Genomic DNA, 23,483 nt, shown 5'->3' with positions numbered 1-23,483 from the left:
CACTTCTGTGGAAAGAGATAAATGCTCCAGATCAGCAACTGAATAGAAGAAGAAGAAGAAGCTGAAAAGAAGGCGAAGGATGCTAAGAAAGGCTGAAAAAGTGAAGTCTGACCCTTGCTTTGGAACATGAACTGTAGTGTCTTATTCCATTGTGCGTTGTACACCCTGAGCCTTGCAGTTCTTGTAAGTAATTATATGAAATAGCTGTTTAATTTATTGTTTTTCAGTAATGGAACAATATCTTCTTGGAGCAGATGGTCCCATAGAGCTCTTCTTTGCATAACTGTCTTTCCTCTTTATTTGCTTTAGATTCTCGTTAAACAAAGCAAGATGCTGTGTAAAGTGTGAACAGCAGCAGAAGGGACACATGCTGCAGGATCTGTGTACCAGTGCTTTCAATTGCTTTCATATCACACTCACTAAAAAGAAAAAACATTATTGGCATTTTTATGCAGACTTTAAAATACAGTGACAAAGAAGAGTAGTTGAGCTTATAAAAGTGTTTCTTAAGCAAATGAAGTCTCAGTATTTATAATTTCATCTCCTTTTTTTTTTTTTTTTTTTTTTTTTTGGTAATAATGGCATTAATATGTCAGCAGCTGAGATGCTACAGGTAACAAATAAGTTGAGCCAATGGGGAATCTTAAACTAGAATTAGAAAAGTCCAGTAACTTTCCGTAGAAATACCCTCTAGATATTCTGCTGATATACTACTTCAGGTAAAGGTGAGCAAACCGTAATTCAAGATCACACCAAAGCCAGGGAAGGTGCATGAAAAGTGCAGGAAAGATATTACCTTTGCCTTAGAGAGCAAAGACATTTTCAGCATGTTCCTTTTATGATCCTTTTGCTATATTCTTTCATCTTCCCTGGAAATCGTAATGGAGAGACTCTTCTCTGAAGATCATTTTGTGAGGGGGTTGCGCAGTAGCCAGTTATCTGTGGGTCAAGAGAAACACAAATCTATGAAGTAACTGAAAATGCTTTTAATTGGCGTGGTGCTATGGTTGTAGTGTGATCACAGAAGCACCATTGCTCATGAGCAGATCGTCAATAAGCAGTGTGACCACTTAATAATATCACTGAAAATGTTTGTAGGAACCGTCTCCATCTACCCTATAATTAATTTCTTCTACAAAATCACACTTCTAACAGCAGGGTCAAAAGACAGGGGTTTATGTGTAAGTGGATCATATAAATCTCCTACGTGCATTTGTATATTTTATTATAGCTGAGGATAGGCAAGCAACTGTCATTTTGGCTAGAAAAAGATGGAAAAATCCATCTGATTTCATAGTTGGTGTAACTTAATAGTATAAATTTATAGTTTTCCCTGGAAGAGTTGAAGTCAACTTTTGGAAAGGTTTTAAATTCTTAAGAGGGTGACTTTCAACTTCTTTAAATTGAGCTTTTCCATTTTATTTATTTTATTTATTTTATTTTGTTCTATTTTTTGCTTTCATTGCTTGAGTGGAAATTACTGTAGTGTGAAAAGAATGCAAATGACATGAGAGAAAACAGAAGAAAAGCAACATTTGAGCAAGGTTTTTTTTTATGATGCTATAAAAAAAAACCCCATAATACTTAAGAAAATAAATTTTCTTTCTAATGTGTGGTTTTCATGTCCATCTTAAGAGGATGATCTGGCATTCTTTTTTTTTTTTTTTAAATGGCTTGGAAAATACATTCTGACAAACTCTCTGACAAGACTAAAGATTGGATGGATTTTCAGTGTTTATGCTTAGCCACAGCTTCATTTAATACAGTAACTAATGTATGCAGCCACTGCAAATGTATCTTCTATTTGGAACATACCATTGCTTACTTCATTTGCAGTTTTGGTCTTAGATATCAACAAGAAATTTCTTGTATATCATCCTTTGGGAAGAGCATGCGAAGAAAGAGGGGCAGTGGGGACAGCACTAGGCATTTTGCATGGATCGGTAGGGCTGGTCCCAGCCAGAGAAGCCCTTTAGTGCCCTCAGGGGGCTGAGAGCCGCTCAGTTGGGGTAATTTCTGCTGAAACCATCCTTCCTTTATCACATCAATTCCCCTTTCAGTTCTTCAACCTGGAAAGCACTTTGCCATGCTGGTGGGAACATTGTGAACATGTAGATGTATATTTCTACATGACAAAATTCTTAAAAAGGTGCCTAGGGTCCAATGAGTTTATTGCCCAGTTTGATGAGACCTAGTGGATTGCTATTAATGCTCTGAGAATGCAAACTAGTTGGAAAATCAGGGAACATTAAGGGACTTCATAATATCCTGTCAGTAACGATAAATCAGTAGATAACTTGGGAAATACCTAGAGTGGATATACCCAGAACAGGACCTGAATGGGCGTGGGATAAATCTTTTCACTTTAATTTGCCTGCATTCTGTCATAGCAGTATTTGGTCAAGCAGTAGTTAGTACAGAGTTGAACATAAACTGTGAGAGCATCTCTCACAGAGAGGTTTAGGTCTTCTTGGAGGAGGAAGAAATAAATTAAACCATGGCCTTTGATCAGCCCCACCGTTTTCTTTCAGATGCTTGAATTCAAGCATTCTTACAAATTTGAAAACCAAGTAAGAAAAAAAAAATCTGGTCTGGTGAGCAAGTCAAAATCTTTGTTTTTACCATGAACTAATATTTCAGCGAGCAAAGACAGTTTTCACAGGCGAAATAAATCTAGTCTTATTTTTTTTTCTTTTTTTTTTTTTGCCAAGAAAATTAATTTAGGACCATGGAAATGGGTACATTTCCTGTCTGCCGATATTTTTCTGGGCAGAATTCTCCAAATGGGATGACTGTCTTTCTTTCTTCGTCTTCTTTCTTCCTTTATTTTATTTTTATTTTATTTTTTTTAAGCTTCTTTTTGCAACAGCTTCTATATACAAAGGGAAATGAGCTTCTCAACATAAATGACTTTCCTTGTCCAGGGTGAGTATCAGAAGAGGAAGAATAAATAAATGTTGGCATGAAAAGAGATATCAGAGGAGTCATCTGCCAGTTTTGCAGGAAAACCTAAAACTGAAGTATCAGGGAAGCAGAAAAAAACTCTTTGAAATAACTGTATGTGCATATATGACATTTCTAATCACCAGGTCCAGGCCCAAGACGGGCAAGGGCTGAACAGTGAATCCAACACTCTCCCAAGGAGCAGGCTGGGAGCCTAGTGTTAGCCAACAAGCAGTTCAAATGATCTGCACGGGATAAACATGTTAACATGGAGGAGAAACATTTCTTGCTAGAACCATTGTGTTCTGTCCTCTGAATGACCCGAAGGCAAACTATTTACTCCCCCAAATGCCTAAATATTAATTGTATTATGTGGAACAAACCTGAGCCATATGCCATCCACCTGTTCGCTATGTAGCTCCTATCCTTGTTTTATTTCCTCTTGTGCATGTGTGTTTATATCCATATATGGATATAGACAGTGCACTAGCACCCAGATCTTGGGAACAAAGCTGAGCTCAGAGAGTCACTGACTGCAACCAGTCTGCGGAGATGGGAGACAGTAGCTACAGCTGAGCAAAGCACAAGATGCTTATTTTGTGCTCTCTCCGATGGCGATCTGAATCCCTTCAAGTTCTCTTTTGGTGTCCATGTAAGCAATGCCAATTTGCTTATTATAATGCAATCTCATTGTTCTATAACCTCATTATTATACTACAGAGAAATCTTGTGAACTTCTCAGCATGGATCCTTAGCTTCATTCTCTAACACCTATACCAATAAAGAACTGCTCTAATATAAATCAGAACAACTCAGCAGCTTTTGGCAGAGTTCAGCTGGATTCAACAGCTGAAATCATTCAAAATTTTTTTGAGGAAATAGTGTCTGTCAGCTGGCAGAGCTGTATGGCATTTTCTTTGCTAAACCCTAATTCAACACTCTATGAGTTTAGTGCATCCTTGTTAGCTGCAGAAGTATAGACGTGGACTCAGTGGCTCATGAGATCATTTGCAACTTCTTATTCCTAATCACCTTAAACTCTTCTCACTATAGGTTTCTGGGAATGTTCATCCAGAATGTGATTTTATAACTGAACTGAAGAAAAAGGAAGTCGAATGTTTAAAGGACTCAGAAAAGCATGGAAATGCAACACCAGGTATGCAGGGGTGAAGGCTGAAAGGAGTGATGAAGTGAGACCCCACTAGAGTCAGAATGCAGCAAGCTGGCAATGTGCACTGCTTCTCCTACTATGAGACATGGAATGTGCTCCGTGTATAAATCAAAGAATTTGAATGCCAAAGAGCCTGAATGATTTATATACTGTCCCACCAGGTCCTGGTGATCTGGTCAGCTCTTATTCTATTTCTCTTTCCTTCATTCCTATTCTTTTTTTTTCAATCCTTTTCCACATGCATGTATGGGCAATCCATCCACTCTTTCTCCTATCCATCAGCTTTTCATAGTGATGAAACAACCATGTCTATCAATTCATCTAGTGTTTGCAGGCCAGATTTCTTCCCTGATTTTTTACCTTGTGTATGGTACATAAGCCAAAGCCTAGAGTTTCATAAAAAGATTGATTTCTTGTTAACCAGTTACTCCAAGTCATAACAAAAGTAACTACTTGTTATTTTGTTTGGTCTTATCAAAAGCCACCCTGTTTTATTTCTTTTGAAGTGCATATATCAAATATATCTATATAAAATACAAAGATCAGTGAATAGGAATAGTACAAATTGAAAAGTTCACTGTATGTCACCTGAGAAAAGAAGACAGTTTTTTTTGTGGGGGGGAGTTGTTAATACAACCATCACCTTAAGAAAGACAAGTGTTAGTTTCAGCACTTTTCTGCTGCATTTATCTCCTTAATAAGCGAGATTTTAAGAAATGTTGCAAGACACGAGCTGAATCCAAACTCCCACAAAGGACTTTTACTGCAAAAGCTTCTGTATTTTACTGTTTTGTCTTGTCGAAGAATACAGCCTAAGCCTTGGAGGAATCACTGAGAGGTAGGAAGGTTGCTATAGGCAGATGTATATACAGGATTGGAGGATTTACTGGTTTTATTTCTTTGCATTTAGGTGCATTTAGTGTACACACAGGTGCCTGCATGTGATTAAGATCTAAGCTTCTACTGTAATTAATGGAGATATAACAATATACTTGTTCATTGACTTCAGCTATAACTGAGCACTATCATGTTCCTCATATGAAGGTGTGCTAAACGCCAAAAGTAGGACAACTCCTTAGTGTCATAACTTGTTCTTTCTTCCAGTTCCCCTTTCTTCCCCATTTTTGAGATACAGTTCATTTATTATTGAAGTATACCTAAAAAAAAAACAAAAAAAAAAACCCTAATCTGAGTCTAATTTAAGCAGAGTAAGTAGTCCTCTGGAGTTGTTTATATATCACTATAGATTAAAAATTAATCCTGCACTATTTTACCAACAGGTAAAGAGATAAAGTTGGAAAGACATTTTAATAAAATTAAATTTTGTTTAAAAAATGTATTTTGCTTTTTGTTTTTGAGGTTGTAAGAGAAGCTGGGACAAGCTACTGTGCTGGCCAGAGGCAGATGCTGGAGAAACTCTTGTTTTACCCTGCCCAAATATCCTCTTTCACTTCATGAAGGAGCCAGGTGATGTAACAGAATGGCTCTACTCCTATTTTTTTGTCTCAAGTCTGGGAACTATGTTTCTTAAAAGATGGCTCATTGCAAACTCCTGCCCCAAGCTGAAATAAGGGCATTGCTGGAAAGATTTCCATGGAAGCTGAAAGAATTTGGCAGTTCTCAGGTTTTAAGCAGTATCTAATTGAATATAATCTCATAGTCCATGATGAGACCCAGAGACTGAAATCTTTGGAGCGGCTTCCAGTAGTTTCCACAGACTTTGGGATTGGCTTATTGAGTAACATTTCTACAGAGCTCATATGGGGGACATCTGGGTCAGAACTTAAGCACATATCTTAAAAAGATTTATGCTGTGCATAATGTGGAATGAAATGAAAGTCAGAGAAATGAATAATGTGACTTTTCTTTAATACCAAGGTCGATGATGCAAAACAGAGTTTTGTCATTAAGATAGCACATGTATTGGGTCAAATGAAAGACTGTGCAAGATAATGTGGTCTAATATCTTGGTGGCCGCTTACTCTCCTGGTCACTTTGGCCAAGAAAAAAAGTGCAGATGAAATGAAGATGAAAGATCATCCAGGAAAGGTCTAAATTTGTCAGTTCCACCAGAAAAAGAAACTAGAAAACCTAACCTGTGCCTCACCAAACACATGCTATTTATAAATGAGGGATAAGGAAAATCCCTTTCATCTGTATAGTTTCATTTCCTGCTCTGGATTCTCTTATTTATCCTTCCTCTGACTCAAAAATCTTTCTTTTTATGGAAATGGGTTACCCTCACAGAACAAACTGCTATACCACTCTCATCTCCTAAGAAAGAGTAAACCCCAAGGAAGGAGGTGTGAGAAGATGGTGCACTAGAGGGGTGGATATTGAATGAAGCAGGTCTGATGGAGCAGTGCCTCACAATCTTTTTCAGTGGGCATCTTTTCCCTCTGTAATATCTTCTTCACCCCTTTCCAGCTCTACCTCTGTCTCCTGGAGCCTCTCATTTTTCCCCATGGTTTATTTCCAAGTCAAAGTTAAAAGTTATGTACTTGAATACTTTACTGTCAGCATACAAAATACCTTATTAACCCTGTAAGATGCTAATGGTCCTCCTGCTAATGCTTTCATGTTAACACAACTTCTCTTATTTTTGACTTTTTGTGGTCTTCGTCTCATTCTTGACCAAAAAAATGCTTCTGCTTCAGTGGGGCTAGTGAGAAGGAATTGCACAAAGAAAGGCTGGTCTGACCCATTTCCTTCCTACCATATTGCTTGTCCAGTTGAAGATGAGATCCCGTTCGAAGAAGTAAGTTTGCTTAAGTAAATATATGAGAGTGATTTGCTTGTGTTATAGGATCCTTTTCTATTTCTGAAGACCCCTAGGAAAGGAAACTCAGTTGAAACTGAAATATTTTTACTGAGTATGGAATGCATTTCAGATTTTGCTCTGGTCTCTGGAGAATTATAAAATATATTTTATTATTCAAGTTTAAGAGTGGAATAATTTCTGTTGCAAATTCCATAGAATTGTGCAGCTCTGTTGAACTTGCTCACAGATATATCAGCTAAAGATGAGTCCCAAAATCATCATAAAATACAGGTTAAGGTATTTAAAGACCAGTCATTTAGATGATTTTATGGCATCACAGAAGTAGAAGAAATAAGCTACTTTAACACCAATATTTCATAATCATCAAATTCTTAGTATAAAAGGGGATTCTGGTTTCTCATTCTGCCTTTCATAGTTTAATTTAGTTCAGCAAGGAAGAAGAAATAGAATACATATGTTCCAAAATCCATATCTCTATAATGCAGATCAGAAACTGACCTAGTAGTTCAGTTGAATTTTTGGGCTCGATAATATTTAAGATTTATATGTGCAGAAAAAAAATAGTGCTTGATATAATGAGCACACAGAAATTACTGTTCAGATGTGCTTAGCTTGAAATAACTACTCTTTCAGAGAAAAGAAGCACGTTTAAGAAGTGAATGCTGTGCCATTTGATGAAAAAAAAAAAAACAGTCTTATTAGTCTTATGTGAAATCAGTGTTGTGAGCGGGACTTACTGTCCTCTGGCTACTTTGAAGTAAATTAGAAATAACTTAGTGGAAAGAATCAGAAAAATATACACTGGAGTAAACACACAGAAAGAAGGTGTGAGTTAGTTCGCACAAGTTGAATTAGATTTGTGTCATCAAACTTTAAGCAGTTAAAAATTATATTTCTAGTCTAACATTAGAACCGTCTTTGCAGACTAGGCTTCACTTTTGACTTTATTAGTAGTACAAATACCATCCTTTCTTTTCCAACACAGAGGAAATGAAAGTAATATTTATATCTTATTTGATGAAGACCAATGAACATGCTGCAGAGAGTTTAGTTCATATGGCACTGGAGATATTTCTCTTCCCGCTGTTTTTTTGTACTGATTACTATCATGCTGTTTAACTTCCTTTCTAGTCCCTGAGCCACAGTACCTGCTGCCTTCTGTAAACAAGCACCGCTGAAATGTAACTCATGTTTTTTTTCCCCCCTTCTTTTATTGCTTCCTTACATTTCTGGTGTAAAAACAATCATAAATGACTTGATTTTTTCGGCAGTAGCCTACGTTTTATATCTATTTTTCCATTTTTTCCAGGATTATATTAACATTTAAACAGTCCCATACCCACGGTATGACTGTGCTCTTTTTGTTACTTTAGACTCACCTGCTCAAACTCATCACAAAAGTGATGGTTAATACTTAAAACAAGGTGAACCATATAGCTATATGGATGTTAAGATACAGAAATATTGAAATTTGGCCCAAAGTACAGACCATGTGGGATTAAAGAGAAAGATCTGGACAGAATTTTCATTTCAGTTCTGCAGCCTATGTATTATCCATTCTGTTTTCTGCGTCCTTGGATTGTGATTGAAGTCAGCTCATTCTCACTTAAGAAGTATGATTGACTTTTTGACCAAGTAAAAACTAAGTATGGAAGTCAGGATGAGGAGATAAAAAAAAAGACAAACCTCGAAATAAAAGAGAAAATTAATATAAAATACAAAAGAGGCAAGGTTGTAAGTAAGACAGCAGAGAAAAGGAAAGTGGAGAGATATAAGGAAAGAGTGATGCAGCATTCTGTATTTTTTATGCATTCCACTGCTGAAAATAGTATCTGCTATGGAAAAAGCAAAGTGTGAAATGTCATGTTTATTGAAATATATAAGAGTATTTTCAATGTCTTTGTGGAATATGAGCTTAGTTTTTTAAGGATCATATGAAGGAGCTTGAAACTATCCTAAAACTTCTCAAACTGTGCAATGTGCATGCATCCATAGAATAGGTCTTCATTAAAAGTCATGAATATTTGATTTCTATTGACTTTTGCTTTGAGATTAAAGGAGGCAAAAAGGCCATTGGGGATGTGAATAGTCTGTAAGCAACAAACAAAGTAAAACTGTTATAATCGGTAAAACAACTTTAATTTGTCTGCAAGCTATGCCACAATTCATTCTTTTTTTTTATAGCAATCCTACTTTTCTGCTATAAAGATCATCTATACTGTAGGATACAGTATATCTATCACCTCACTTACTATTGCTGTGACAGTTCTTATTGCATTCAGGTATGTAGAGTTACTCTCTAGCATTAATTCATTCAATAGTTCATCAATCATGTGAGATAACATTAGACATAAAATAGTGTAGATAGAAATGTAGAAGAATAAAACTAAAATGGATAGACAACATCATTAAACCAAGGTTAAATATTAAAGAAGATCATCAGAGAAAGTCAGAAATAAAAAGAATTGGAGCTGTGAAATACACCCAGGTTGTCTATTGACAGAAGTCAACAATTCACTTTGATTCTAAATAATCAATATATATATTCCTTTGCTTTAGCTGGAAAGAAGAACATTTTTAGTGAACCAAGTGTGATTGTCTTGTATAGGCTCACTAGATTTTATACCAATGAAAAGATAAGAGAAAAAAAACTTCATGAGTCAATGTCCCAATGGTACTGGGTACATAAGCATTAATTATTTATACCCAAGATGTGTTTTGAAAGTTTGGATCTGAATTTGGCTAAGCTGGTATGATTTCTTCCCAATTAAACTACCAACTATAAGGCATTTTCAGTTATTATTTAGGAAGGGGCAGGCTTATTATCACTTTTACTGTAGATATCATGTTTGTTGTTATATAGTGTTTCTTTTATTAATCTTTTTTTGTTCCTTGTAATTGTTCACACCTTTGAGTAAAACTTAGTGTTTTATTATTACGTTGTGAAAATCAAGTTTCCCTGGGGAAAGTTTCTTGACCTCTGTGGCTCCTATCTTATGCCTGGAAGTCAACAGATATGTCCATTGACAGCACTCTGACCTTGCAAAAACAAACCAAGTCAAAGAATTGGAAAGAAAGAAACAATGGTCAGAGAGAGAGTTACAAATAGAGAGGAAAGGGTTATGGTTTAACAATGGGGCTGGTATTTCAGTTCAGCAACAAATTTCTGCACACTGTAAACAAGCTTTAAGATTAGGTGACCCTGAGTTTGCCAGAAGTGGAGTGAATTTAGCTTTTAATAAGATTGGATTATCACTTTAGCATTAAGTGAAGACATAGAGTTAAAGCCCCTCCAAAAATCTGTATTTAACAAAAAATAGAAAAATTAATCTTAACTAACTGAAGGTAAGAATTTTAAATAAATGTGTTAACATAGTTTAAAGCAGTGATCTGCATTCATTTAACTCATAAAAGTAATTCTAGTAAACTAGTGTCCTTTAGTTCTGAATAAGATTGTCTCCATAGTGACTTAATGCAATTTCAGCTATCCATGGGATTATGCAGTGTGGACAATCTTGTCCCATTCAATGAGATAACTGCTCAAGACAACCAAAATACATCCCTGCTCAGGTATATCAAACATGAACTGAAACTGGGATTCTTGGAAACTCTTAGATCATAAATATTAATGGAGCTCAGCATCACCTAAGGGGAAAGAGTTAAACAAAGGGTATTGCATGATCTTCATCATCCTATTGACCAGAGAGGGCTCAATGTGTAAAAGCAGACTTTCTAGATGTGTCTGGAGGCATCTGAGATGAAACAAGGCCTTACTGCTTATTTGAACTAATGCAAGATGAGAACAAGTGAGTGAATTACTTCAGAAGCACGTGTCTTCTTTTCATCTAGGAGACTTCGCTGTCCCAGAAATTATATCCACATACAGCTCTTTTTCACTTTTATCTTAAAAGCTATTGCCATTTTCATTAAAGATGCTGTTCTTTTCCAAGAGGAGGATATTGACCATTGTAGACTCTCTACGGTAAGTACAGAAGAAGCAGGGTGCTGTGGTGACATAGTGACAGCATATAGCTTCATTTATCATTACTATTTTTCTTATATATTAACATTTTAGTGGTATTCACCACTAAATCATCCTTTTATGTAATATTTTTAACCTCCCTATATTTGGATCTCACACCCTTCTATGTTCTGAATGTATCATCATTGTGTGGTCCTATAGTACTCTAAATCGGATATAAGCTTTATTATAGAGAAATAAAATAGTGTCATAACGTTGTTAATCTTCCATGATCTGAGATCTTAAACTGAAGACCTTTAAACACTGCAGAACACATGTTTTTAAACATCTTTCTTCTGGAAGGGTTGGACTCCCATTTTCTGATGAAAATCTTTGAACTGTAGCCTACAGTTCTAGTCAAACAACTTAGTTTTCTTTGGTCTGACCATAAAAACTGGTAATAAACCAAAAGATTTCAAAACCATACCTGTGGGCTGATTCTTTTGCATTGCTCTTGGCTACACAATTTTTAAAACTGAGCCTAAGAAGGAAAGCAAAATATGACATGTCCTTAAACATATTTTTATCCAAGAGCTATTGAGAATTGCATTCTACTTCTATAGGGTACACTAAAAGCCAGGGCATTTCTGGAAGAAATCACTTGCTTTGAAGAAATGATCTATATTTCTATCATAAAGATCTAAAATGAAGTCTAGTGGAGGATGCAATCTACTATGATGGTTAAAGATTTATTTTTCATAAAGCTACCTTAAAGATGAAGATCTTTCTTTTTTATTTATTTTTTATTGCATATTTAACTCTGAGAATTTGCTCTGTGTCTATCTCAGCCAGAATTACAAATGCTTAATTCATTTGCAAATCAATCACACTTCCACATGTGTGATATCAAAACTTTGCCTTTGTTATTCCCTAGACTGAATGCAAGATCTCAGTTGTTTTCTGCCACTACTTTGTGATGACCAATTTCATGTGGCTGCTAGTAGAGGCACTTTATCTAAACTGTCTCCTGCTATCATCCCTTTCTCATGGAAGAAGATATTTTTGGTGGCTTGTTCTGTTTGGCTGGGGTAAGTGAGAGTTGAAATGATATTAGAAAGAGCAAGATATTCAAAAAGGCTTTATCTATCTCAGTCTGCCTAATTTCTCTGTAGAACTAAAAGGAAAGCCTAAGGTCTTCTGATATAGCTAGTCTTCTGAGCATGAGTCCATCTTGAGGAGTAGCAGGCATCATCATAGGTTTGCATGGTCATTTTGTGAATAAAAATACACACAGGCCATGAAGGTCTAGGTATGGGTGATCTCTATCATCACAGAATGGTTGCAGTGGACAAGTTTTGGATTACAGAATCACAGAATCACTGAATATTTAAGGTTGGAAGGGACCTCTACAGATCATCTAGTCCAACCTTCCTGCTCAAGCAGGCACACCTACAGCATGTGACACAGGGTGGCATCCAGGCGGGTTTTGAAGACCTCCAGAGAAGGAGCCTCCACAACCCCCCTGAGTAGCCTGTTCCACTGCTCTGTCACCCTAACAGTAAAGAAGTTGCTCCTCACCTGGAGACGGAACTTCCTGTGCTCCAGCTTGTGCCATTACCCCTCATCCTGTCGCTGGCCACCAGTGAAAATAGCCTGTCCCCTTCCTCCCTGCATTCTCCCTTCCTGAACTTATACATATTAATCATATCCCCTCTGAGCCGTCTCTTCTCCAGAGAAAACAGGCCCAGCTCACTCAGCCTCTCACGCGAGGCTGAAACTCAAGGAGAGAGCCTGTGGGTGAGGATAAAGGGGCAAACCAGCAGGGGCGACACAGTGGTGGGAGTTTACTACAGGCCTCCTGACCAGGACGAGGAAGTGGACAAAGCCTTCTATGGGCAGCTGCGGGAAGCCTCCTTATCACAGGCCCTGGTCCTCCTGGGGGACTTCAACCACCCTGATATCTGCTGGGAAAACCACATAGCCAGGATTATTTGATGAATACAGAAAAAAACCACATTTTTGTTTTCTCTTTGCCTGGTAGGTTTCCCAACACTATTCACCCTCATATGGATATTAGCAAAATTCTACTTTGAAGACACAGCGTAAGTCTTCATTTCATGCACTGTTCTATCTCTCTGTGCTCTACTTTAAAGGCAATGGCAATGATACATTTTTTTCCCTCCCCGGATCCCTAACATGAAATTTTGTGGACTTATTCCGCAGAAATATTAGTGATTAACATCATAAAACAAAACAAAACAAAAACTGATGATGAAGACTCCTACCATTTTAATGACATATAAATAACATGTACTACGGTCAAACCCTTTGCCTACATCACACCAGCATTGGGAGTTTTAAATTTTCAGTTCTCTACAGACCTAGGGAATGGGAATTATGACCTCCATTGGAGAGTGCAATGGAGCAGCTATAACTATAGAGGAGATCCTTCCCTGGAACCCGAGGTATTTCTTTGCCTCAAGAAACTCAAGAAATTTTCCTGCTAGAGGACAACAAATAGATTTTAGTAAGAAAGCAAAATCTGAGGAATTTCTGTTATGAAATACCTTCTGGTGCTTCTGAAGCCTGGAATGTTGACTATTTTATACCAAGAAAATGCTTCATGTCTTCCAGAAGTGGCTTTTAAGAAAAAAGTTATGTTTTGATATAGTTTATGACACTACTTGTTCAAATTTTTGTCAGAACTGCTGCATGTGTAGCTGTCACTTAATATTTTAATGTAATTTTAACTTTTTTGAAAGGGTAGGGAAATATATAAAGAATATGTCCTGTACAAAGCCAAATTTAAATAGTTGGATACTGAGGTTATGCCTACACTGCCACAAAAAAGTATATGGCACATTATGGCATATTATGTGTGCCACAAAAGTACCTCTGCTTAAAATTCCATTGTCACTGATGTCTTGATTACAGTGATTGCCTAGATCTCTTTTCTAATCTTTCTGTTCTTTTCTCAGATGCTGGGATATTAACCAGGGATCTCCTTATTGGTGGCTAATCAAAGGACCTATTATAATTTCTGTTGGGGTACGTGGAATGTTTCTAAGCTTGTCAACATTACGTAGATGGGAAAAAAGAAAGTTTTAAAATTCAAATCCAGTCACTGCTTGATGGTATCTTGGTTACAGGAAGAGAGAATGGTAGAATTTCTATGGTAAATTTATTTTATTAACTGCTATGTACAAAGTAAGCCAAAAAGAAAGAGAACCACTCCATAAAGAAAAATTCTTCAAATAAATCTTTTTTTTCATGTGATTGCCAGTTCAGATTAAATTAGGCAGCCAAACCTTCCTTAAGGTGTTCAAAAAAAAAAAAAAGTTTTAAATACATACTTTCAAGGCCTGTATGTTTATACTAATAAGCAATAACAATGATAACAGCTCTTGAGGTGACGTTTGTTGAATAAACTGGTGAATCTCAAATGACTGGGGTAGATGATTACTCCCACATGTCATTAAACCCAAGGGTTGTGTGATAAAGCAGCAATTGGTTCACCTTAAATCAATCTGCTAAGAGATTAATTGCAGGACAAGTGCATTGAAAAGGCATGTAGAGGTGAACAATTTGAACAAAGAGTGTCCAAATAATTTCATGTCAATTTGTCAATGATTCAATGTGATATTGCATTTCTTTCTATCTTCCCTGTGTTTCCCCCTACTGGTGCTCATCTGTCATCTATGTTTAAATTCAAGAGATTAAGAGATTGAGAAGATGACGACTGCCTTTTTCTGCTGGATTGTTTTACTATACATTTCTGAAGGCTATGTATAGGTATTTTTGATGAAACATATCGTTTATCAGAACAAGTTAAACATTCAGACACAGCTAATGAAGGTGTTTACACATCTTATGTGTCTATGCACACACACAAAATGTACAGGGAGAAAATTTCTGACTGGGAAAGCTGAGGAGCTCCACTGACTTCTGTAGCATTGCACCAAATTAGAAATGCAGAAAATTTGTCTCACAAGCTAGGATTGACTTTTGTTTCTCTAAAGAGTCAACAGAGAGGAATAGGCAATTTGGGTATATGATTCATCCAACTTATTTATAATAGATGTCTACATTGAGAGGACATGACTCATGTCCACTCCACCCTAGACTCTATTCACTGTGCAGGCTGGCTCTCCATTTACTACTAAGGCGGTCAGAATGATCAACTCAGATGCAGACATTTCATTGTAAATATCTATATTTAGTCCTATGAATAGTACTAAAAATTTCTAAAGATATCAGTCAGAATTTATATTGCAATAGCCATCTTATAAAAGAAAATGAAAATGACGATTTACACAGAAATTCTGAATCACACAAAGTATTAAAAAAATGTTTGCTTAGCAGAGTTGAATTTCACTCTTTCAAATTCTGCTGTTTCTTTAAGAAGAAAGGTAACGTATTAAGATGCTTGAATGCTTCTAACAGGAATTCTGTTGATAATCTTATACTAATCTCATTGAACCTGAACAAATTACATAAAAACTGAAGAAAATATTGGTGGAGAGACTCACATGAAACTAACCGGCTGTTTCCTTCTCCCTTCCTCTTTCTCTTTCCCCTGCTCCCTCCCCTTCCCCTTCCCTTCTCTCTTCTTTCCTCTTCCTCTTTCTTTTTTACCTCCTTCCACAATGTTTTGAACAGGTCAATTTCATGCTGTTTATCAACATCATCAGAATTTTGCTGAAAAAACTAGATCCCAGACAAATCAACTTCAATAACTCATCTCAGTACAGGTAGTGTACAAACAGAGTAATGCTTTTATCCATAAAAAATTATATCTTTTTCTTTCTAAACAAAGGAAAAATACCCCCATTGTTATAGATAGAATTAGTTTGGCCAAGATTAAAATTCAGGAATTTTTAGTCTTGTTCCTCTAAAAAATGTAGGATTCAATATCAGCTAGTATTAACTATCCAAAGATTAAGTATTTTTACGAGTTCAGTTGTCGGGCTTCTAACTGTAATCAGTGGAGAAAATTAGCACTCATTCACTCAATCCATATTAGATCTCTCATTTAGGATGGAATAAGTTGTTCCCTAGAGGTGCCTTTTCTATACATTAACTACTTAGGGAGCCTACATAGTTCTTCCTCTATATTTGATTGCAATCATGTATTCCAGTTTTCAGTGGCTAAAAAGAAACAAATAGAACAAGAAAAGACAGGAATATAGTATTGCTGACTGGCAATAAAGGTTTTTTTTTTTTTTAGGTACTTTTTTTAACTTTTGATAGTCACTTCTGCATACTGCACACTGGACTTCACTCAGGAAACTAACATTACCTTACTTTTTCTCACGTCCCGCCTTAGACGTCTCTCAAGATCAACTTTGCTTTTAATTCCGTTGTTTGGAACCCATTATATTGTCTTCAACTTTCTTCCGGAATACACCAGCTTTGGAGTCCGGCTTTATTTAGAGTTGTGTATTGGATCCTTTCAGGTAAATTCAATCCAGAGACATTGATTTATTAGATTTTCTGATTTAATCCAATTTCTACCTGACAGCTAATAATGCACAGACCTTCCCTGTTTTCTCTGACAAGATCAAGCTGCTTTGGGCTGGCATTAAATCATCCAGGGTCAATCAAAGCTGGAGATCTAGACTCAATTTTATTTTTTTAATTTTTTTTGGCAATGGATAGACACACTAACAGAACAGTGTTTGATGTAGAAATCAGCCTCATACAGAACAGTGCCTGAGAAATGTTGTATTCTTTTACCTTCTGTGCATAGGCAAAAAGCCTGGTGCTCTTTGGATGCCCCAGCTCCTCTCAGTTAACACACAGCCTGTGGACAGATTGAGGAGCTTGCTGCCAGATGAAACAGCCAATAAACCTGCTCTGGCTTACTCTCCAGGCTGCTTTGATGGCTGAGGTAGAGGCAAAGGAGCAATTTGCTTCCCTTTGCTTTCCTAAAAAGGAAAGTAGTTTTTCCTTTTCCTTTTTACTACAAATGTCTGTAGGAAATATGGCTATCAAGGGAGAAGCTTTCTCCCTAAATGGTTGCATGGCATCACTTGCCCTATGATGGTCACTGGAGATCCAGTATTAAGGCTGATTTATTCCTCTTGAGAATTTAAACCATTCTGTTTATCCTGCCACATTGATCAATTCTGTCCAAATACACTCTACAAAAGCTTCTCCTTAGCATATCTGGGATTTGCCCTTCATTAAGTTAACTAATAATGAAGGAAAAAGTAAATTAAACCAAATGGTTAGTGGTTTAGCTAGTATCTGTTCACCCAGAATGGTCCCCTGACATCACAGGATTTTTCTGGCTCAGTTCAATTCAGGATATTAACAAAAATCTTCAATAAACCATATTTTTGATCTTATCTGATATACAACACAGACACAGAAATTGACTGAACAGCCGTATGAGAGCTATACATGGGATCTTATTTACAAGACCTATGTTTCCCTGATGATTTACATTGTCTAAAGAATTAGCTTGCAGTATGTTTGGATGTAGAATGGACCATACTTTTGTCAGAATAACCCAAAGTTCATTTGCCATTTTTTTGCTAATTCATATATCCCCTACCAACTCTCATGAGAAAACACTAATTAGTTGATGGTCTGGTTGCTCAGTTTTACTGGAGACACATACCGAATTTCCTAATTTGTAACAATACTCCAATTTATAATGATACTCACTGTTTCACAAAGCCAAGCAGTGCAAGTGACTTTTTCAACAGCCAATTATTTTGTTCTTCTGTTTACTTTTTTTTTTTCTTATTCTTAGGGGTTTATTGTAGCAGTTCTCTACTGTTTCCTGAACCAAGAGGTAAGAGAATTCTTTTCATTATTGCTTTCCCTAGTAGACATATAGAGTTAATATTTAGTTTGATATAAGTGGATAATTGCATCTTCCAGGTTCACAGAATGGTCTGTTTAGATGAGAATCAATGAAGTTGAATTGGCTTACATTATCTTCATGGGAATGAAGCCATCTAGTGGAGAAACAAGATGTTACTACTTTGTTCTATTTATTAACGAGCATTTTTGTCCTTTCTCTGTGTTTTTATGCTCTAATGGGACTAATGAAATGGGCCACACTACACAAAATCTGCACAAATGCAGATCAAGTACTAAAGATCTAAGATTAAATTGGAAGTAATGTTTAATTTGTCATAGTTTTCCAGTATCATAGAATCATAGAATCATAGAATGCCGAAGGTTGGAAGGGACCTCAGAGGTCATCGAGTCCAACCCCCCTGCTCACACAGGGTCACCTAGAGCACGTGGCACAGGGCTGCATCCAAGCGGGTTTTAAAGATCTCCAAAGAAGGAGACTCCACAACCTCTCTGGGCAGCCTGTTCCAGTGCTTTGTCACCCTCACAGTGAAGAAATGCTTCCTTAAGTTCCTGTGGAACTTCCGATGCTTCAGTTTGAAGCCATTTCCTCTAGTCCTATCCCTGCCCACCACTGAAAAGAGGCCGTCCCCCTCCTCCTCACTGCCTCCCTTGAGGTATTTATACACGCTGATCAGGTCCCCCCTCAGCCTCCTCTTCTCCAGGCTGAACAGGCCCAGCTCTCTCAGCCTTTGCTCATAGGGCAGATGTTCCAGGCCCCTGATCATCCTCGTAGCCCTGCGCTGGACTCTCTCCAGCAGCTCCACATCCCTCTTGTACTGGGGAGCCCAGAACTGTACCAAAATATTAATCTAATACTTTTTAATATATTCATTAAGCTTCACAGTATTTCTTCATATTGATATATCTATTTCCATAAGGAATATGAAGATCTAAATTATACTGTCCATGGGAGAGTAAATGATTCCACTTATTCTTAACATCCAGAGACAATTATAAAGTCAGGACAAATTATAAAACATTGTAATACAGGTGCACCTTGACTGAATTGCACAAATTGCCTCAATGACCGTAAAGACACAGATCAATTTATCTTCTGTATTTCAGTGTGGGATGAAACCATGAAATTTCCCATCTCTTTTCTGCATGTAAGGCAGCTTAAATGCTGTTTTAGACTATGCTTTGGATTCATTTTTCAGACTAAACCACAAATCTACTCATTTCTAACTGGTACTCGGAAAAGCGAAGAGTGCCCTAATACGCATATACTGCCCCACGGGGCATAGCAAATGGGTTCAAAGATATGTTTAGGACGTGAAGCCTGCCTCTAGATCATACCTAGTGACACTTAAACCGCTATTCCATGGGCCCAGTGTAGATACCTATGTTAGAGTGAGCTGACCTGCTCCAACACTCCAAGGACTATATTAGCCAGATCTCCATTTTCCAAGATTACAGTCTAGTGATGATTAATGGAACACAAGCAACATTAGGTAACACTAGACCAGCCTGTTAATAATCCTGTTTTGGTGATAGATAATGTAGCTTTACATCCAACTTGGCATCCCAAAAATACAGTTCTCTACGTTAGATATATCCTTCTCATTAAGCATCTGGGAAGGCAAATTTCTAATGAGAATTAAATGTAGCTTTAGAGGCTGGTCTGCACCCAGGGTAAGTAACTGTGAACATGTGTGCTCAGTTGCTAACAACAGAAAGCAAATGCCTCTTGACCGCTGTAGGCTTTCCCTTCCCAGTCTTAAATAGGAAAGTAGTATTTATTATTTCTTAGCCACAAGTTGGTGAGTGCTTCAGATTATACTTTTCTAGAAACAGTTGGAAACAAGAAGATATCTCTTAGCAACAGGCAAAGAACAAGTAATGTGCAGAGGATATGTTTAATTCTGTAGGCAGTGAGCTCGTTACTGGGAAAAAAAAAACAGTGGAAGGTATTTTTTTAAAAAATGGAGATACTACTAAAAACAATAGAAAATATTTTATAGTGCTGGAGTTAGAAATCTCAAGTATTCTCATGAGATCTAAGAAGAGGTTTAAGGGATCTGAGTGTGTACAAATATATCATAGTACGACTACGTTGATAGGGACAAAGCTATGTAGTTCTGATGGACTGAGTGCTGATAGTTTAGTGGAGATAGAGGGACTGAGCACTGCTAGAGGGAAACTGAAATAAGATTCCTTAACAATGAAAGTGTTTTCTTGTTTGTTTTGATTTTTTTTTCTTTTTTCTTTGCTGGGAAACCGCTCTAGAAATAACTTCAGATTTTTGGTTCCATAATCATTAAATAGGAACACAGGACTGGGAGGGCCCACCTAAAGCGAGTCTTTACTTCTTGTCGGTAAAAGTGAAGCTCATTTGAGGTTCTTTTGAACAGTAAAAGTCCAGCTCTAGCCATGCTAGGCTTTCTTACTGATGCAGATGAATGCCTGCTAAAATAGACAAGATAAAACACTCTATGATGTTGACTCCTGCTTTTCTTTTTTCATTTACAAAGGAAGTCCAGAGTGACTCGCTCAGACTGAGATCTTTAAATTCTACCCATCTCTAGTCTTCACCTACATTTTACTTCTTTCCCACCAGTCCTCTCCCCAGTTGTACTTGTTCACAAAATAATGTTCTCCTTTCCTTCTGAGGTGCAAACGGAAATTGGTCGGAGATGGCACGGTGAGAGATACGGACTTATGCCTATGTGGAGGAGGACAAGATGGACTATGCCTTCTAGTTCTGGAATAAAAATGACCACATCTGTCTGCTAAATACAGCTTCAAGATCTGGAATAGTGACATAAGAGCCTGAATGTGATTAGGGAAAAACTCTTACTGATTACAGCTTAATATTGTCTGTGCAACTTGGAGGAGTATCTAATTCTGCAAAAGTTCTGCCCACCAAATGTCTCAGAGGACAAATAATGTAGTGTTAGATCACACACTGACTGATTGATTATCATAGCCCTCTCATGGATATACTTTGTACCATAACCACAAAAATCACTTCTTCTTGACCTACTTTCACTAATGAACCATAGAGAATAAACCGTCTAGGAAGTGGACATCATTATTAGCACAATAGACACAATAGAAGCACAATCAGCTCTGGAAATCAGTATTCAGTTCTCATGCACTAGCATGCATGTAAGTCTATACTGTACTATATTCTAGGATATTCTGGCTTGTAATTAAGTCCTACACTTCTGAAATATTTCATCATATTTTCTCCAGTGAAAACTGGCTAGGTGCCTTTTTTTCTTCTACAAATTTTATCACGATAACTTTGAAATTAACAGTACATATTAATGACAGACATGAAAGCACACAAATATGTGAACTTCTCAGGGTTCTTATTCTTGGCTTTTCTTTTTTTTTTTTTTTTAGCCTCCATTAAAAGTTTGGCCCCAAATCTCTCAGAGTCAAGAATCCTAGTAGCAGCTTTAGCAAAACAATTTCCAGTGGCTTCATTTCACAGTTTATAGGGTCAATATTTGACAACATTACAGTATCTGCAGAAATTTGAAGTGTGGAGTAAATATATTTTGATATAGATATTATTCTAATTACAGTCTACTACATGCATGGAACTGTTTCTCTTTTTCTATTTAAAAAAGTCCTATATTTTCATTTGATCGAAATCTTGGACACATAGATGGTTAAAATCAGATGAGATGACTCCAATTATTTGTATGTTATATACAGACTTTGAGAATCCCCAGAATATCTTCATTTGTTTGCATTTTGCTGTATGTCCTATAACATACATAACATAACACAAGTATAACATACTTCCTCACCCTCACATGCTTTTTGGAGCCAGGGATACATGGACCACTTATTAGCATTGACACAGTGTTTCTAATAATGACTGTCTTTTCACCTTTGTGTTTCTTTCTGGACAAAATCTCTCAAACATAAAATCTGAAATAAAATGTATTGATGAATTCTAAAGGTAAAGTAGGTCAAGTAAAACATTGGTATGTGATCCTTCAAAAAAAAGCCATTCTGCAAAGACATTAGAAAAAGAGATATAGCTATCTAAATTATACACATTATCACACTATCTACAGAAATATTGGTAGATGAAATTGTGATTTTTATCCTGATTTTGACATACTTTGCTTCCAGAGGAATAAGATTCATTTGCTAAAGGGAGAGAGATATATTCTTGCCTCTGTTCCCATTATATTTGTAGTAATAGTGAGACTTCCTCTTGATTTCATATAGTGAATTATCTCTAGCCTTGTGAGGAAATTTGCCAGTAAGAGAGAGGAGAATTTCCCTTCATCTAAACTTATTTAGTGAAAGCAATTGCATTCTCAATCCATTTTTCTTTAAGTAGGCTATTACTATTTGTGATGAACTAGACTTTAGGACTACACAAAATTTTTAGTATATTCTGTCTTGACTATGAAATGTAACACAATTTAAAAATTAAGTAATTTTCAGGGTTGTCTTTTTAGAAAGTGAATCACATGGAATTTAGATAATATTTATCTAGACACCAGCTTTGGAACATGTGCAGATTTATTTCATATTTCACAAGATTATGTTCCTGCAAACTCTTGCCTGACGCAAACAAGATTTGATAAAACTCTTGTGAAAAATGTGAAGAGCAGAAACTCCTTGAGCTTTGAGAATGAAATTATGCTGAGTATGATTTGTTTTCTATTGGAGTAGGAAATTGAGCAATGGAAAATTGACCTGCAGATAGAGAATCACACCCACTGTGTGCAAATTGCTACACAGCTTACAGTGTCATGATTAAAGCTAGAGGTAAATCAGAGTCACAAGTTCAACACCTGAACTGATCTCACTGCAGTCTCCAAAGGAAAATTAAAAAAAAAATAGTGTTTTCTTTCAGCTAACGTGCAACTGAAGTCGTTTGGACTGGGCTTGTTTGTTGTATCACAACTAATTCTCCAAAATTGATTTATACTTCTCCCTTGACACCTGCTACTTTCCTCAAAATCAATAATATTTTTGATAGCATGGACCCCATCTTCCACGTTTCTTTTTTTTTTTTCTTTTTTTTTTAATGGAAATGAACCTTTTTAGAATATCAAATCAGTTTCTCCCATAACAGCAGCCCATAAGGCTGAATCCAATTCATGATTGGGATAAACAGCTAGAACCAGACCATTAAAATAACAATGAGATTTACCTCTATCTACTGCATTCACATAGTGTAAGGTAGTAACTCCCTTGCAGTGCCCAAACTCAACATTTTTCTTAATTAATCAGATTGTTTTCAGCCAGATCAATTCCTTGCTGTAACTGTTTACACAAGTACTGATGCCACCGCACAGAATAATATAGGAACATCTTTTTGGCAGTAACTTTCATTTCCATTGATTTAATGCGATGTGATTCCAGTGTGAATTTGAATTGTGTTTATAATTTTTCAAATCCTATGCTGTGCATAAAAGTCATACCTTTCAGTTCTTGAAATTAAAATTAATATTCATATCACTAATAGCAAAAGTAATTAATGTCATAAGGCTTTTAATTTTGCTAAAGATGGATGCTGGTTCAACTTTTTTTTTTTGGAATGAAACAAACTGGACACAGTGAATGGGCATTTTGGTAGAACTGTATTTTGTCAAAGAGTTCTGTCTGGCAAAGATGACAAATCACTTTGATAGGGTAATAGGATGCTTGGATGCTAGCAAGAAAAATATGGAGTTTTCTTTTATAATTCTTCACGCAGAGTAATCTTTGGGTATTGTTCTCTCTGTTGTTTCTTTTGAGATATTTCTGACCTTCCTACTCAGAGTAACTAATGATTT

The 23,483-nt window shown here is 36.5% G+C and overlaps 1 protein-coding gene across 1 annotated transcript; it reads left to right on the top strand.

The window, feature by feature from the left end:
• Positions 1-126: 126 nt before the first annotated feature.
• GHRHR (growth hormone releasing hormone receptor) lies at positions 127-20,587 on the top strand. Its single transcript, XM_026041068.1, has 13 exons — positions 127-183; positions 3,997-4,099; positions 5,474-5,581; positions 6,772-6,872; positions 9,081-9,178; positions 10,746-10,878; positions 11,792-11,945; positions 12,899-12,959; positions 13,836-13,905; positions 15,517-15,608; positions 16,184-16,313; positions 17,618-17,659; positions 20,341-20,587. Exons 1-13 carry the CDS (start codon positions 127-129, stop codon positions 20,461-20,463), a joined length of 1,272 nt encoding a protein of 423 aa, XP_025896853.1. The 3' UTR covers positions 20,464-20,587.
• The last annotated feature ends 2,896 nt before the right edge of the window (positions 20,588-23,483 follow it).

This window comes from Nothoprocta perdicaria, unplaced genomic scaffold, assembly GCF_003342845.1.
Source record: "Nothoprocta perdicaria isolate Ctin4 unplaced genomic scaffold, notPer1 scaffold_277, whole genome shotgun sequence".
Lineage (NCBI taxonomy): Eukaryota > Metazoa > Chordata > Aves > Tinamiformes > Tinamidae > Nothoprocta > Nothoprocta perdicaria.
Note: the sequence above shows the minus strand (reverse complement) of the source record. Positions and strands in the feature narration are given on the sequence as shown.